The sequence below is a fragment of the Coturnix japonica genome, chromosome 2, assembly GCF_054131305.1.
Source record: "Coturnix japonica strain WE chromosome 2, WE-NBRP24, whole genome shotgun sequence".
NCBI lineage: Eukaryota > Metazoa > Chordata > Aves > Galliformes > Phasianidae > Coturnix > Coturnix japonica.
Genome location: NC_140664.1, coordinates 76,356,028 through 76,372,627, shown reverse-complemented (window position 1 = coordinate 76,372,627; position 16,600 = coordinate 76,356,028). Strand labels below are relative to the sequence as shown.

At 46.2% G+C, this 16,600-nt stretch overlaps 1 protein-coding gene across 1 annotated transcript; it reads right to left on the bottom strand.

Annotated features, from left to right (window-relative positions):
• Window positions 1-2,637: 2,637 nt before the first annotated feature.
• On the bottom strand, window positions 2,638-5,412 carry FOXQ1 (forkhead box Q1). The gene has a single exon (XM_015854499.3). It carries the CDS (start codon window positions 4,837-4,839, stop codon window positions 3,706-3,708), a length of 1,134 nt encoding a protein of 377 aa, XP_015709985.1. The 5' UTR covers window positions 4,840-5,412; the 3' UTR covers window positions 2,638-3,705.
• Between the last annotated feature and the right edge of the window lie 11,188 nt (window positions 5,413-16,600).

Genomic DNA, 16,600 nt, shown 5'->3' with positions numbered 1-16,600 from the left:
GAAATATTGGTGGTAGATGGACAGTTGGACTAGATGATCTTAGAAGTCTTTTCCAACCTTGGTAATTCTATGTTTCTATGACTTCTTGAGCCATGGTATGAATGATGAGGGGTGAGTGAACCCAAATATTATGTGTGCCTTCTTACTAGGATGAAGCTTCTCTTTGTTTAGGGTTCTGTGCTTGGATAAATTCTGCCACTAAGAACCACCCTTCTGAAAATGCTGGAGAAGGTCCTGAAAGAATATTGTACTCATTGTCTTTCAGTCCTCTCAGTGTGGAAATAGGCCTCTATCAAGGACTGTGCTTTCAGATGGGGGCTCTGTCTAGAGAACTGAGTTGAACCAAATCCTGTAAGCTAACATTACTGTGTGGAAATGGCTTGTGAATGAAATTCCTAACTTCAGAGGGCTACTTCCTGAGAGAGTTAGGGATACTGGAGGGCTATTCATCCTATTTTATAGGTCATTGGGCATAGAAGCTGAAAGCAAGTTTCAGGCTTTATTAGATGCAGTTGGTGAATAGGCTGAATTAATCTGATAGGAAAATAACACAGTTAAAGGGCTGCCCTACTGAAATCTCTCCGGTGAGGTAAAGGAGTAAACCTCCTAGCATCCACTGTAAGGGTGAATATAAAAGGAGTATTGTTGTATCCTCCTTCTGTGTGTGTTCTAAGCAAGCTTTTTGGTTTGTTTGTTTTCCATGAATTTGTGTTTAGCATCTATTAAATCTCAAAGTGTGCAGTTCTTCTTAAGCATTTCCTTTACATTTGGGTTTAATCCACAAAAGAGGAGTTTATGCTGCTCAGTAAGTTAAAATCTGAAGAGGTTTAGAAAAGCAGTTAGAACCAGTGTGATTCAAGTAAATGTCTTTAGCAACTACCTACTACAGGGTGCCAATGGGGGGAGAAGCCACCAAAAATGTTTGCTGGGAATACTCTGGATGTTGAGCGTAGCTTTTTTTCCCCTTTTAAAGCATGGTAAGACTGTAATAGAGAAGCCATACTGTGAAAGAGCTTGAACAGTCAGAAACAATATATTTGTTTGGAAAGCAGTGTCTCTATTAAAACAATGCAGTTAAACCCCAAAGTTGCTCTGGTTTAGAATTCAGGGGCATTTCTACTCACATGGAGGCCTTCACAATCATCTCATGCTGACTGCTCCCCATGTAGCAGTTTTTGCACACAGAGATGAAAATGCAAATGAAAATGTGATGCTCCCTCTTCTATCAGGCTTTCTGTGGCCCTGAAACCAGGTCTGCCTGTACAGTGTGTGAATTTCCCCCCCATATCCTGACCTGTACCCACCTGATGAGCCCTTGGATATGTTGGGTGGGCAATGCAGCCCCTTGTTGGGGGGGAGGGTGTGTGTGTGGAAGAACAGGGCAGAAAAGTATTGGCTTACTGCAGATGTGTCAAATATCAAAAGGAGAAAGGCTTTTTCTCTGTTCTGTCATCTTGATTTATTAGATGTTAAAGAAGACAAAGTGCCTGGCCATACAGACCTGGCTGTTTGGGGAAGGTGTGCGAAATGGTTAATTTGCTTGTTCCGCACAAAAATGTAAAGTGTGGGTTCTCTGGTTACCTGCTGCTGGAAGTGTTTGGACAGGTGCCATGTTTCAGTGCCTGTCCATCACAGCTACCAACCCACACTGATGGCAATGCCCTGTGCTGGGGTTGCCCTGGCTGTGGGCACCTGGAGGGCTGTGGGCAGTGCTGGTTGCGCTCAGGGCAGCTGGGCTGGGACTCTACTGCCTTCCTTTTCCCTTTCCCCATAAATCCATGTGCTTGAGAGCAAACTGTCCCAGCTCCCTGTCTCCTCCTTGGGGTTCCTCCTTGGAGTGGGAGGTGATGCTCTCCATGGAATCTCCATGGATCCTAACTGTGATATTTGTGTGCTGATGCCCTATGGGCTGCTTTTCCTTTTAAAGCTGGGTTAGTTTTTTGGACAAACAGAAGCTTTTCTCGAAGGCACATCCAAATGTCATCTTCTTAAATATATAACAAATCTGCATCTGTAGGCATGCTTGCATACATCCAATTAAATACGCACTTATGGCTGAGGTAACAATGTCCCTGTTCCATCAGTACCACAAATAATGAGCACTGCAGTTGGACAGAACCAAAGGAGACCTGCAGTTTCCCTCTGAGCACCCCTATAAAGAAAGAGGAAAGGATCGTTTATAGCAGGGCTGATGGATATTTGCACAGAGCCTTGAAGGCACGATGATGTCGAAATACCAAACGTGTGTGTGTGTGTGTGTGTGTGCGTGCGTACATAAAAACCAATTCCTTCAAGGGTTGGATTACTTAATCCATTAGTCACTAATCTCTCGCAATGTTCTGATGGATGTTACGGTCTGTGCTAAACGCGCCGTGAAATCGGCTGGAGCTGGATGGAAACAGCTCTGCGGTTCCACCCGCTGTATGCTCTGCTGGAAGCGCTGCGCTCCGAGCGCACCTCCGCTGTCTGCGCAGTGTTTGCGGGTGGGAAAGGAAAGGGCAAGGGCTGAGGCAGAGCAGGTGGGGAGGAAGACCGAGGTCCCAAACAAGTGTGATTAGAAATCAGCCCTGACTCCAAATTCTCCTTCAGCGTTCGTTTGGGTGATCGTTACAGAAGAGGCAAGGGAAAGAAAGCTGGTCGTTTTTCATCCTTTTTATTATTACTATTATGAGAACAAGCAGACCTACCCCAAATGACCATTTCAGAGCTTCCAAAAAAAAAAAAAAAAAAAAAAAAAGTTTAAAAAAAAAAAAAAAGAAAAATGAAAATGATAATTAAAAAAAAGAAAAGCGCTCTGAGTTGGAGGAAGAACTCACTTCTTACCCTGTTCCCCGGGCACTGAAACCCTCCCTCTCCTTTTCCCAGCTCCGTCTTTCTGAGGCTGCCCCGATCTCTCGTGGTGGTGCTGAGCAGCCCGAACACATCGTGCTTCGGGAACAGCCGAAGGCTGAATGTGTTCTGTCACCTCTAACACTCCCACTGAGTCCTGGCGCTGAGATTTCGCCCACCCGGCAACCGGAGCCCGCTCCTTTGCCTTGCTCTCGGAGATGACGAGCGGGTTATGTCCGTTGTCCTTCGCTATAATAATAATAATAATAAAAAGGCAGCGGAGGCGCTGGGCACACGCACATCTATTATATACAAACATCAAAATAAAATACGAGAGGAATCAGTGTTTCCAAGCAGTAGAGGGCTCAGCGTTGGGTGTACAACAGCACAGGTGACGTCGCTCTTCTACACCCCTTTCCCCAACAATAATTAATTAAAAAAGCGGCACTCTCCTCGTGTGAAAAACACTGCTTTTATAAATAACTTAAGGTCCTCTTTTCCCACGAGGTGTCGGGTGCCGGGCAGGAGAAAAACAAAACAAAACAAAACAAAATAAAAAGGGGGAGGTTGGGGTGGGTTTGGCACAGTGATGCGCGGCGTTGCGGCCCGGACCTACGGCCCCGCAGCAGCCCCCGCCCCTCCTCCCCCCCCACTCGCGCAACCTCGAGGGGCGGAGAGGGGAAGGCAGAAGCGGAGCGGTCCCAGCGCACAGTAAGAAGCACTTGAGGCTCATGGCTATGTCCCGGAGGGCAGTTTATTTGGCTTGGTTCGAAGTGACGCCCGCCATCACTTCTTTAAGGCACAGTCATCGAGGCGTCCGCCGGGAGGCTTTGGGAGTTAAAGTGCGGGATCCAGAGCTCCCTGCCCTCTCCTGGGTTACGCTAGGGGGGTTTCCACGGCGTACGGGCGGAACGGAGCCGAGCTCCCCGCCGCCGGCCGCGGTGCTCGGAGCGGGACGTAGGGCGGGGAAGCCCCGGGGAGCGCGGCCCCGCCGAAGAGCGGCGCCCGCGGTCGCTCCGCCGGCGGCTGCCCCTGGGGATGCCCGTGGGGGCCGCCCAGCAGCAGCGGCGGGTCGCCCAGCCCGTAGGCGCACAGCTGCACCAGGCCCCCGCCGTAGAGAGCGGCCGCGGGCGGCGAGGGCTGAGCGTAGGGGAGCAGCGGGTAGTGATGAGCGGGCAGCAGGTGCGGGGCGGCGGGAGGCGGCCACACGAGGCGGGCGGGCGGCGGGGGCTGCGGGGCGGCGCGGGGCCCGGCCGGCCGTCGGAGGAGGCTCTCGATGGCGAAGGAGCTGGAGAACTTGGCGCCGCCGCCCGCCGCTCCTCCGCCGCCCGCCGCCGCCTCCTCCTCCTCCTCGGTGGCTGCGGGGGACGCGGCGCCCGCTCCGGCCGCCTCCTGCGGCGGCTGCGGCGGCGGCTGCGGGGCGGCGGCGGGGCGGGCGGACGGCGGCGGCGGGGCGGCGCGGTTCAGCCGCTTGCGGCGGCGGCGGAAGACGCCGTCGGCGAAGGTGTACTCGCTGCTGGGGTTGAGCATCCAGTAGTTGTCCTTGCCCCAGGGCCGCGCCGGATCGCGCAGCACCTTGACGAAGCAATCGTTGAGGGAGAGGTTGTGGCGCACCGAGTTGCGCCAGCCCGTGTAGGCGCCGCGGAAGAAGGGGAAGCGGCTCATCAGGTAGTCGTTGATCTCGGCCAGGGTCAGGCGGCCCCCGGCCGAGTCGCGGATGGCCATGGCGATTAGCGCGATGTACGAGTAGGGCGGCTTGGGCCGCCGCGTATACGGCTTCCCCTTGCCCCCCTCGGCCGGAGCCGGCGGCGGCGGCGGCTGTGGGGCCGGGGTCGGCAGCGGAGGCCGCCCGGAGCTGCCGGCGCTGCCGCCGGGGCTGTTGGCGGCGCAGTCCCCGTCCGATCCCAGCTCGCTGTCGGCCGGCGCCGGGGAGAGCGATCCGCTGCCTTCCTGATCGCTGCCGGCGCTCAGCTTGTCCTCGTAGTGCTGCGAGAACACCTCCAGCTTCATGGCGGCGGAGCGGCCCCCACGCGCCCCGTTGCTTGGCTCGGCGACCCCCGCCCCTCGGCGCGGCCCCGAGGGGGGCGGGAGGGGCGGCTCTGCCCCCGCACCCGCTTGGACAGCTCCGCGGCGGCGGCTGCTTCGGCTGCCACCTCCGCGTCCTCCTCCCGCAGCGAGGGACTCCCCAGCCTCGTCACGCCGCCGGCTCCATGGGGTCGGACCGGAGCCTCTCCCCTCCGCCGCCCCCGGTGGTGACCGGCGCTCCTCGGGCCGCTCCCGCTGCTCCCGTCCGGCGATGCTCCGGGAGACGCCGAGGTCTTCTCTCGTCGTCCGGGTTATCCCCGTCAGAGCTCGGTTCCTCGCAGCGGCTCGGGCAACAGCCGGGTGACGGGGGTTACTGGGGTTATTGTCATTATCTCCCTCTTCCCCTGTGGTTCTGCCTCTCTCCACCACTTTCAGACCAGCCCATTATAACGCCGGCGAGAGGCGGAGCCAGGACGGAGATCTGAAAGGGTGGTGGGTGGGGAAGCAAGGTAGCAAAGGTGGGTATGCCCTAATAGCCGTATCAGAGTCGCAATTAGCCCAGATGACAGCGAGGTCTGGTTGGAAAGCGTTTTTTTTTTTTTTTTTTTTTTTTTTTTCTTTCTTTTTTTTTCTTCTTCTTTATTTGTTCTTTTTACGAAACGCGTGTGCATTTTCTCCTGCCAGGTGCCTCCTCCATGCCGGGCACTCCGAGCAGAGCAGAGCTCGATGAGATCTGGAACTCCAGCCCCGCTCCAGGTGCAGCATGAGGAACGGCTCATAGGTGGCAGAGCAGAACCTGCCGCGCCGCGATCTGTGCTCGCAGCGCTGCGCAAAGCAGTTGCAATGTGACAGCACAACAACCTGTTGGAACCCCGCGCCGCTCCGCAGCTCGGGATCCCTCATGGTTTATGTGGGCTGACAGTCTCGGCCCCCTCTCCCCCGCCGTCATAACAAGGGTGCAGATTAAGGTGGGAGCAGGTAGGCAGCGCTGCGTGACGGGAGAGGCTACTACAGCTTTATCCTTGGCTTTGAGCGTGCTCCTGTGTGCGCAGCACCATCTCTTGATGTCTTCCGATGGCATGTCTGCAATGTTAGAGCTGTTGCTCTCCAATAAAATCTTTTATTGCGTTTTTTGTTTTTTCTTTTTTAAAACAACTTTGCTTTAACGTTTTCATAACACCGTGACTATAAATTTTCCATAAAACTCAGGACAAAGCACTCTGTAACTTTGCCCAGGTGCTTTTCTTTCGAGAAAAAAATAATCACGATTGATCTGTTTGATTCCAGCTTTGCACTCATCGTGGTCTTATGGCCTTTTCTAAGGGCTGATGTTCAGTCCCCTCCAGCAGCGCTGGATGGAACACCTGAACGATGAGAGTGAGACGGCAGTAACTCCACTGAAAACTTCAGTCCTACCCTGCTTGCCATTCAGAGTCTATTGCAAAACCCCATTTGACTCCATACAGCAGTAGAGCTGGCGTCTGCAAAACAATACCAAAACAAAGACATCAGCAGAAATCCGGTGTGGTGCTTCTATTCTATTTCTCTTATGGCCACTTTTAATGTTGTGTCCTGGAGGATTGCCCCATGTTTTCCAAAAGCAGTCTTTCTGAATCAGCCCTTGTTTTAGGATAAATGCTCCAAAATGCAGCATCACTTTGGCTAGGACTATGCTGTGCTCCAGCTGCTGAGACACGCTGGGGAGGAACTTAAAAGAAGGCAGATTTAAAAGACCCTCAGAAGAAACAAACAGCGCTACTTTCGTTCCCCATCTCTTTTGAATAGAAGAAACATTCCCACACACACCTGCACAACATTTCAAAGCTTTGCATTTTTTTTCCAGCCTCATATGGGTCTTAAATGCTAAACAATAAGAGGTCCTCTCGTCCTTTGGCTGTACTCTTTCTAACTTTAATAATGGGCTTGATGGCTTCCTGTTCCCACTAAAGCTGTACCAGCTGAGAAAAATGGAGCAACAAAGATAAGAGGAGGGAGACATCTCTTGGCTTCTTGTTCTCTGCACGCAATGTAAACTGAGATCTTTCAGTGAAGCACTGTGTTAGCTGTAGGTGCCAATGTTTGTGTTTAAGGGTATGGGAAAAAGCCATCGTTCCTTCCAAAACTCGTATTTTCTAAGATGATGCCAGTGGTGAGGGTAGGTTTTTCCTCTTCCTGCTTTTGTTATAAATGGCAGCAAAGTAGTGATGATTTTCTAGCTTACCTTTGATGTTTATTTTATTGCCGTTCCACTATTTGTGTGGAAAATGTACACATTGTCTCTTATCTTTATTCAAAGAACTTAAAAAGTCATTCAAATGCTGTAGGTAAACACGTCAGACATAACAGAAGCTTTTCACAGCCATACTTCAAGACAAGGAGTGGATGGCAAAGCTGGTTTTGCAGGATTTTAGAGAGGACAGGAGCTTGTGCTCAAAATAACGCAATTAAAGATAGCTATTAGTGGCTATTAGTGGAGTGGGGGTACCTTCCTAAGATCAGCGCTGATTCTTGTGTGGGCTTAAGGCCTCCGTGCTGCCTCTCAGCCAATCCCTGTATAAATTGACCTGGAAATCTAATGTGGCTCTTACCTGGGAAAGCACATGAAGGTGCTTACGTGAGGGATGAGCGTGGTTTAAACAGAACCTTCCCAACTCTTGTAGGAGTGAAGTCAAGACCACTGCCATTGCTGCCCATGAGGCAATGGGTGTATTTTTAAGAAGAAGCAAAGTAATACAACTGCTCCTGTCTCTCACCACTGAGAGTGTATGTAACCTCAAGTCTTTTCCTGCTATAGTTTTTTAAAAGGCACAGTATCGCCTTCAGGTTTATAAAGATTAACACAATCATCGGAAAAACTGATTCTGTTAAGTAAACTTCACATCAAAAGCACTTTGATGTGCTGTATTATAGCAAAGCCAAACACTCCACCCCCATCACCCCAAGAAAAACCTCCAAAAACCTTTTAGTGAAGCAATGTGAAAAAAAACCCAGATTCTTTGTTCTAAAATGGAATGTCTCTTCCTCTTGAGCGCAGCAGAGCAGCACTTTTTTTTGATGTATGACCCCCTCTTTTCCTACCCAAAACAGTACCTAATCAAAAACAAAGAAGAGAAACGTGAGTGGTGGGTGGCAAATCACGCACACAACTTTGCTTCCCATTTTCTGTACTATTTGACTCCTTTATTTCAGAGTTTGCCAATGAGTATTTGAAGGTAAGGAAATTTGCTCAACCTTTAAGTCCTAGAATTATCCCCCAATAAATGTAGCAAAATGCTATACCGTTGTGTGGTTTTGGGTATGTTTTTGGTCAACCCAGCTGTGTTACTTACACGGTACTCTAAGCCAAGATTTGACTGTACACTCCAGTGAATATTACGTAAAGGTGTGTTGCTTTATTGACTCAATTTTATTATTATTATTTCATCTTTTTCACCTGATCCTTTCTTACTCTCTTTTCTGTCCTTTTGTCCCTCCAGATGGCTAACTAGATTAGAGAGTACTTCCAGATAAGATCTTATAAGCACAATTGGTCAACAAATGCCTCTGTGTTGACTGGGTGAGTCCTGTAGCTAGTGGTAGGCAAGCTTATTTGTACATCTGAGATGTCCGGCACAGCAGCTGGACAAAGTGCTTCATCATCTCTTTTCCTCCTCCTGTAGCAAGCTGCAGGAGTGCGGTGCCTTGCCAGGAATGATGAAATTGGACAATGCAATACGCTACATGAACAACAATAGGCCAGTTCAAAGAGTTCTCTTTGGATGGGCTGCTCACAGCGGGAGACTTGCCTAGCATGCATAAATGAACTGCAGAGTCTGTGGAGGTTGGCTAATTACACTATATACATTTTTATAGTTGAAGGAAATCCAGCTGGAGACTAAGCTGTAAGAAAGGAGGTCAGTGGAAATTCATTTAGACCTTGAGAGGAAGAGTTTGATCACTGAGTTAGAATGTATGTCTGAGTGAATCCCCTCATTGTGAACTCCACAGATTTGCTCTTTTCCACAGGAACAAGTATTCCCTCAGGGTAGGGATTCCCAAGTGTCTTTGGCAAATACCAAGAGCTGAATTTACAGTGGGGACTTCCATTTTGACTTTGCTTTTTTATAACACAATGTTTAGTTTCTTGGGAGTTGTTGCTTGAGAAGAAATTTTCCCATGCCCAAAGGCTTAGAATCACTTCCTCCCTGTGCCCACTTCATGTCCCATACAAAAGTCCACATCTCAGCAAATTTTTCCTTTGTACTGGATTGTGACAGAATGGGCAGGGACAGATTTTTCCCCTGTGAAGAGGATGACATTATTGCTGTTGTTACTAATGCTTCGTACTACAGAAGTAATTCCTTGTTCTCACACTGTCCTTCCCACACAAATCTCAGAGCTCATCCAGTTTACAGCCAAGAGGAGTGAAGGGGAGATGTCCTGCTGAAATCTCTTTGGCAATGCCTTCTGTAGAACTGAGCTCTTCAGAATCTTCATCCTGTGCTTCATCCACTGAGGTATCCCCCATGAGGCCTAATCAGAAGTGTTGTGCCATTGAGCAACCTCTGCTGGAACTGGAATTGTACTGTCACGAGTCTCAGATAACTTACAGGTAATTCTTTTTTCATCCTAGATGCATTAAGCCTTAGAGGCTTGAATGGGGCTCCACACCACATAAGGTGAACCTATATTGCAGATCTGCTGTCTGAGAAGTTACATGACATAGCACAGGGTGAGGAGGGAGGTTAAGTCAACATAGTATTTACAACATATTTTGTGATGACTTAATTTAGTAGCTGTCCCCATAGGCTTTCCTTGTAGATGACTACCTGGTTTCATCTAACTGCAGGAAGAGAAAGAAAATCCAAATGCTGATGAACTTATAGGTTTGTGTATCTCTTTGAGAAGATTACTACAGCTAGAAAGAAACTGATACTAGAAGGAAGCAAAGATATTGATAAGTCTGGATGTAATTGTCAGGACAGAATTGCTTGCTAAGAGACAGACTCCGCAATTACAAGTTATGTTGTGTTATGTTTGTTATGAAGTTATGATTCAGAAGCTGTTTGGTGAAATTCTGTGGCTCTCTGCCAGGGATGGTGAATGTTTCTTGTGACTGGTGCCAAACAAACTAAAAAAGAAACCATCATAGCTTCTTATTGCTGGTGCCAGACCAAATACCTGTTGGCGCCAAACTTGGTATTGGTGCCAAAGGCTTGCTATCACTGGCCCATGATATGAGGAAACACTGGCTGAGTTGTTACAGTAGCCTTTTATTGCCTCTATGTCCATGCATTGAGCAGAGTGAGCAACATGGTAGGAGTGCAAGAAAATTAATCGAAAGCTGAAGGGCTTTGAATGTGTAATGGAGTCATTGAACTTTGCTAGCCCTTTCTGGAATACACCTAGGCTAGCTCAAAAACATATGTATTTTACATGGGTAAACAAGTGACTAGAGATAGTGAAGGGTATGTTTCCATTCAACTGAGTTACCGTACTATTTATAGCACTGTGGATTAACAAATGAGTCATCCTGCCAATAATATTCAATCTGAATAACAATAACTATTCCACATTATTATTTATGTGTTTTTTTTTTTTTAATAATAAAATGTTTTCTTGTTTTCAAAAAGCTTTTTTCTGGGTGGAACCCCTTTGTTTATATAAGCATTAACCAACTACGTGAATAATTAATGGTGTAAAAAACTTTGAATTTTGTTGTTGTGTTTGTTTTGTTTTCTCTTGTTTTGTTTGTCAGGATCAAGGGAACTGCGTTACTCGGAAGCAGGCTGCAGTGGCTTTCCTAAGGTAGGTGGAATTTGGTAGCAATGTCTCTAGATTATAGAATCATAGAGTTGAATGGTTTGGGTTGGAAGGGACCTTTGAGGTTGTCCAGCAGTCCCTGCTATATTCAGGGACACCCTCCTCTAGATCAGGTGGCTCAAAGCCCATCCAACTTGGCCTTGAATGCTTCCAGGGAGGGGGCATTCATAACTTCTCTGGGCAACCTGTTCCAGTCACACCACCCGCACAATAAAGAATTTCTTCCTGATATGTAGTCTAAATCTACCCTCATCCAGTTTAAAGCCATTTTCCCTCATCCTGTTGCTAATTACCCTTATAAAAAGTTCCTCCCCTGTCATTCCTGTCTGTTTTCTGTTCCCCATGTGCCATTTTTCACTTCCATGCTTCAAGATCTGAATGGTCAGAATCGAATCCTCTCACCACCTGGACAACTCTCAGACAGCTGTGCTCTCTTAGAAAATCTGGTCCATGCTGCTGCATGCTGGGCCTCAAGATAGCACTGGAACAGGCTGCACAGGGAGGTGGTGGATTCTCCTTCTCTGGAGATATTCAAGACCCGACTGGACGCCTACCTGTGTGACGTGGTGTAGGGAACCTGCTTTGACAAGGGGGTCGGACTCGATGATCTCTAGAGGTCCCTTCCAACCCCTACAATTCTGTGATTCTGTTTTTCTGTGATAGGCAACGCAGTTATGCTGAGGGTACATCTATTTTAATTAAACAGGATGGCAGAGGGAGGGGGTTTATGAACTCCAGACTGTGCTCGAGAGATTAGGTATGTTTTCCTCATTTTGCAGATGACAGACAAATACAGCGAAAGCTTGAGGAGCTGGTTCTTCAGCCACTGCAGATCTCTACAGCTCTGACAAAGTCATTAGTTTTGCTGAGTTGCATGGGTTGAGTATCTGATCTCAAGTTCCTAGTTGGGTTCTTAAGGGATTAGCTGAGTTTCAGTCTCTTGAAGGTGCGAACAAACATACCGTTGCCTCACACACGTAAAGTTTCTTCCCTAAAGATGTCAAAGGGCTTTGTGCAGAGGGTGTTTCTATTTCTGTTTTGGAAGTGAAGCATCAAGGATGTGGATGTATTGGCCAAACTTATGAGATCTAATTTGGAAATAGGACACAGGTTTCCAAATTCCCAAACTACTGCTCTACCTACTAACCCTGTTTTTTCCCTGAACCTTTACATACAGTCAAGTAGATTAATAATTAACCTCCAAGTGGGGCACTTTGAAGCAAATGTAAAATGAAACCAAACACTTGTCTTGGTTTTTAGTCATACCAGATTTGCAAGTAGGGTGTGTTTAAATGATGCAGGTAGATAAAGTCTTGTTAATTTAGATTAGAGTAAAAGTCAGAGCCTTATCAAAGCAGGTGACTAATTAGGAAAACTATTACCTTTTGGAAAAGAAACAGTCAAACTATCACTCAAAATTATTTTAACTAATTGAAAATTACTGGGATTTACATTGAATTAAGGCTCGTGGAGCTGCTGGGGAGAGGAGGAAGTCTGGAATCTTTTACCAGGAACTGCCAAGGCTGTTTCTTGTAATTTTACTTTTAGATACTTAACCATACATGTTGCTGGTGTGTAAACATGTGGAAAAGAGTGACCAGGGAGCCAAACTCAGAAAATTTATGTGTAGAGCATCAAGCACAGTGCTGCCAGTCCACTTACCTCACCGAGCCACCAGTACAACACAGTGCTCGTGATGGTCTGAAACGATCCAGTGAATCCAGGTTCTGTAATAACTATGATCAGGCATTCGAGAACCTGCAAGGGTGGAAATACTAGGGCAAATTCATGGTGTGAAAAGAAAGATTACGATCAGACTGTATTTATGTTCAGACAGATACATGCAATTGTGAAGAATCATTAAATAACTGTTAACCACACCTGCACAGAGCCTCTGGCAATGCTGGCTTACACAGAAACTCAAGAACTGCCATGTGCCTGACATCATACCTTTGGAAGAAAAGAGAAGTCCTGGGTGTTAGCCCAAAACTGGTAAGTAAAACATAGTCCACGGACTAGAGTCAGTTTATGTTTGTTAGTGATTTTCAGGCCTGTCACACCCAGTATCTTCTCCCTGTAAATCTGTCACTAATCCTGATTTGTTTGGTTAAGACCAGGTCTTGCTAAATGCCTCTGAAGCTGCTTTGATGCAAGGTCTGTAAGTCAGTTAGGATTGAGAGAAGGTGATGGTACATACATGTGTACACGCACATAGGGAGTCTAGTATAAACAATATCTAGTCTTCCTTGGACTTGTAATTGCTGTTGTGACACAGCTGCTTGTTTGCGTTCTGTTTACATAGATCATTTTGCTTTAAAAATATAGGGTTTGCTTTTTTTTGTGGGGGAGCATTTTTTCATAAGGAAAATTATATTTGAGAACACTTTAGTTTTTACTGTAAGAAAAATGAAAGGGAAGTGCATGGGGAAGGGAAGCAAATGAGGCATAGAGAGGAGAGGAAAACGAAAAGGGGACTGTTCTAAAATGGAAATGAAGAGATGGAGATGTGAAGAGAGTCAGAGCAGATAGCTCTAACCAAGAGCACATTTTAGAGCAATTCCACCCAGCCTGTAGCAAATTCTCAGGATGCCCAAAGATCTCTGATTTCTCTGCTTCTTCTGGTGAAGTTATTTATTTATTTATTTTTGGACTGTTCACCTCTAGAGTTTTCCTCAGGGCAGGGAGTTCTCTGAGTTTTCATTTCCCATGGTGCGTTTAGAAGCTATAGTCTTTCATCTGCATTTTCTTGGTCAGGGTATGCTTTTCTTGTCTTTCATTGCTAGAGGTGATTGAAGAGTTTTTTTTAACTGAAGAAAAAGTTAGAAAATGCAGAAGTGAAGGCTGAACATCTACATGTAATTCCTGAAAGGGACTGCTATGCATCAATTTGGTTTACTTTCCAATTGCAGTTTCTCTGCAAAATATGTGCATTTTTTCTTTCCCTAATGCAGATCTCCACAAGCTGGAGACTCTGAACCAGAAGCTGGACATGACTGAGGTACAGAGGGGGGTTTCAGGAAGATGAAATAATTTTTCAAAGTTTTTCAGACTTCTCTGTTGACTTCAGAGAAGCATAAAGCTCCAGCACTTGGCGTATCAGACTATGGAGACATTTCCTCATCTCTTAAGAAAGTTCACATTTGTGTCTCGATGCACTTAGGTTGTTTGGAAGACAGTCCATTTTAACTTTCTCCATCTGAGATGGAGTCAGTGCCAAGAGGCTTAGCAAAGCCCCACATTCATTAAGACCTTGAAGTGCTATCAAAGTGTAGGAAAAACGCCCTCCTAGCATGCTACTTTAACACCCATCAGTTCTCTGTAAGTAAATCTTGGTGACTTGAGCAGAGTTTATTTTGAAGGCAGGACGTGAAGTAGCACATTCTGTACCCTCTACCCCAACTTCAGCCTTTGCACGTGTTGCTGTTAAAGATTGGCCCCTAGGTGAAGTTAGGTGGAGTCAAGCACAGAAGCAAACTTAATAGGTGGGGCTTTCACTCCAGTGGGCCTGAATTCAAACCTTCAAAACTTTGGCCAGGCTGATGACTATTCACAGTTGAGATTTTAATTAAATGGTGTTGGTTATGAGAGTTCAGTGTGGAAACTGTATTCTATTATACTACCTCATGTTGCCGAAAGAAATAGAGCCTTGCTGCGTGATTGAAGTGACAGAGCTAAGTGAATAATTCACAACAAATAATTAATCTAAATGTTTCTAAATGATTCTTACTGAATCTGTTGAGAAAGATTCCTATTATTAATGCTATGGGACTCCCTTTCACAAGGGGAAAGTTTATTTATATAAGATTAATGGGTTGAGGTATAGACTTGCAAGCTCTTCCTGAGTCATCAGACCCAGAAAACACGTATTTTATATTAAGGTTAGTACAATCTTCCAAGCAATAGCATTTATGAGTGTACTTTAACTGATGGGTATATGATGACTGACGTTCCAAAATCTCTTCTGCAAACACCTACGCTGGCATACTTTTATGCAGAGGAGTAATCCTAATTAATTTGGGAAAATTACCCTGGTGCATGAGTACATCCATTACTATTTGAAACATCATGGTCTTAGTATGGTGAGTCTTGCAGATACAATCTTGATCTCTAAAGATGCCCACAATGTCCCATCCGGTCTTTATGGCTACCTTAGTACTAGCAAGTAAAATAGACCAATACCCAGCATTTGCCCCTGAGGGGTTGTGTCCACGTGGCTAAATTCACTTCCTTCCAAATATGTAGTCTCATTTGTTCTGCCCAGAGGGAATGGTCCTTTTTCCATACTATCTCCTGAGCCATACCTGTGAGTTGTATGAGAAAGCACCAGTCAAAGGGGGATAAGCCATGTCAGAAAACTTGTTACTAGTTAAACAGTGTGGATAATTGCATGCCAGCTCTTGAGCCTGTGCCCTGGCTCCTTTTAATTTGCAAGTACAAGCTGTAACTTACACAAACATTTGTATTCATTTCACATCTTGAAGCTTTGATAAAATGCTGTTGTTTTTACCTGTTCTGCACAGGAAAGAGTTGCACTCTTTTTAGCTTCAGCAGTGTACTTTTGGGGATATTCCAGTTGAGTTTTCATTCTAGTGATGCCAAAGGTTTTTGCCTAAGACCATTGCAGGAAATCCATCTTTCTCATTCTGTTGTGAGTCTGCCATTCCAGAGATAAGATGTACGATGGCCCAAGGAATTTCATTTTAAAAATACCATTTAAGGGGTTTGGATTTAACCTGAAAGAGTGGAAGTTTAGGTGAGATGTTAGAAAGAAATGCTTTACTCAGAGGGTGGTGAGGCAGTAGCACAGGCTGCACAGAGAAGTTGTGGGTGCCCCATCCCTGGAGGCACTCAAGGCCAGACTTGATGGGTTTCTGGGCAGTCTGATCTAGTGGTTGGCAACCCTGCCTGTGGCAGTGAGGCTGGAGCTTAACAATCTCTGAGGTCACTTCCAACCCAAGCCATTCTATGATTCTGTATTTGTCTATCACAAGAAAACTACTGGATAAGGTACAAAACTTCTCTGAGGAGAATAGCTTCACTTTGAACAGAGGAAAATATAGAGAAATTCATAGGCAACAATAAAATAAAATCTTTGCGCTGAAAATATGATAGTGAGTTTGAAATGCAAATTTCTGAATAGAAGAGCTTCCCTAAAAGTAATGCTTCCTATTTGATTATGTTGGGCTCTGACATCAGAAGTGGGTGTTGGTGGCATGTCAGTAGAGGCTGAACCTTCCCACCAGCATTCCATTCCATTTTGTTGCTGTGTGACAGAGGGCAGCAGAGGTACAGTCTGACAGAATGCCATCTGACATAAACGTGCATCAGAAGCAACAGTGTGTCACTGAATTCCGCCATGGAAAAAAATGGTATCCATTGACATTCTTTGGTGCTTGCTGAGAATTTATGGAGACCAAACAGAGAATGTGAGCAACTGAGGCAGCAGGTGGTGTTTTTCAGCAGTGGTGGCAGTGATGAGGAAGACATACCACTTTCCAAATAGCCACGCAGGCTGTTACAAGTGCAGCATTCAGGCTCTTGTTCATTGCATGTGAAAATGCATAGCTAATGGTACTGACTGTGTTCAAAAATAGAGCCTTGTAGCTGAGAATTTGCTTTGTCTAATACTGTTACTATGCTCTTTGTATCTGTTGTAGTTTCCATGGAAATAAATAGGAGGCATTACTTTCAGTGCAAGCTATGTATGCAAATTATGCTTTCCAGACAGCGAGTTCTCAGAACTGCTGCCTGAAATTGTAGGTGTCTAGAGATGTTGTCACATCACGGGCTTCTCATAATCTCAACCCAAACCAGGTGTTTGCAACACATGAAGCAATCACCTGGAATATGCTAGAGAGCTCTATGTGTATTTGAGGTGAGATCCAACCTGCTTGTGTTCTCTTTAGGAAGAGCCTAAAATGCATATCTCCCAGTTTTTAAGTAT

Bases quoted from the DNA above. Each gene is read 5' to 3' on its own strand.
- FOXQ1 (XM_015854499.3), bottom strand. From the start codon at position 4,839: ATGAAGCTGGAGGTGTTCTCGCAGCACTACGAGGACAAGCTGAGCGCC.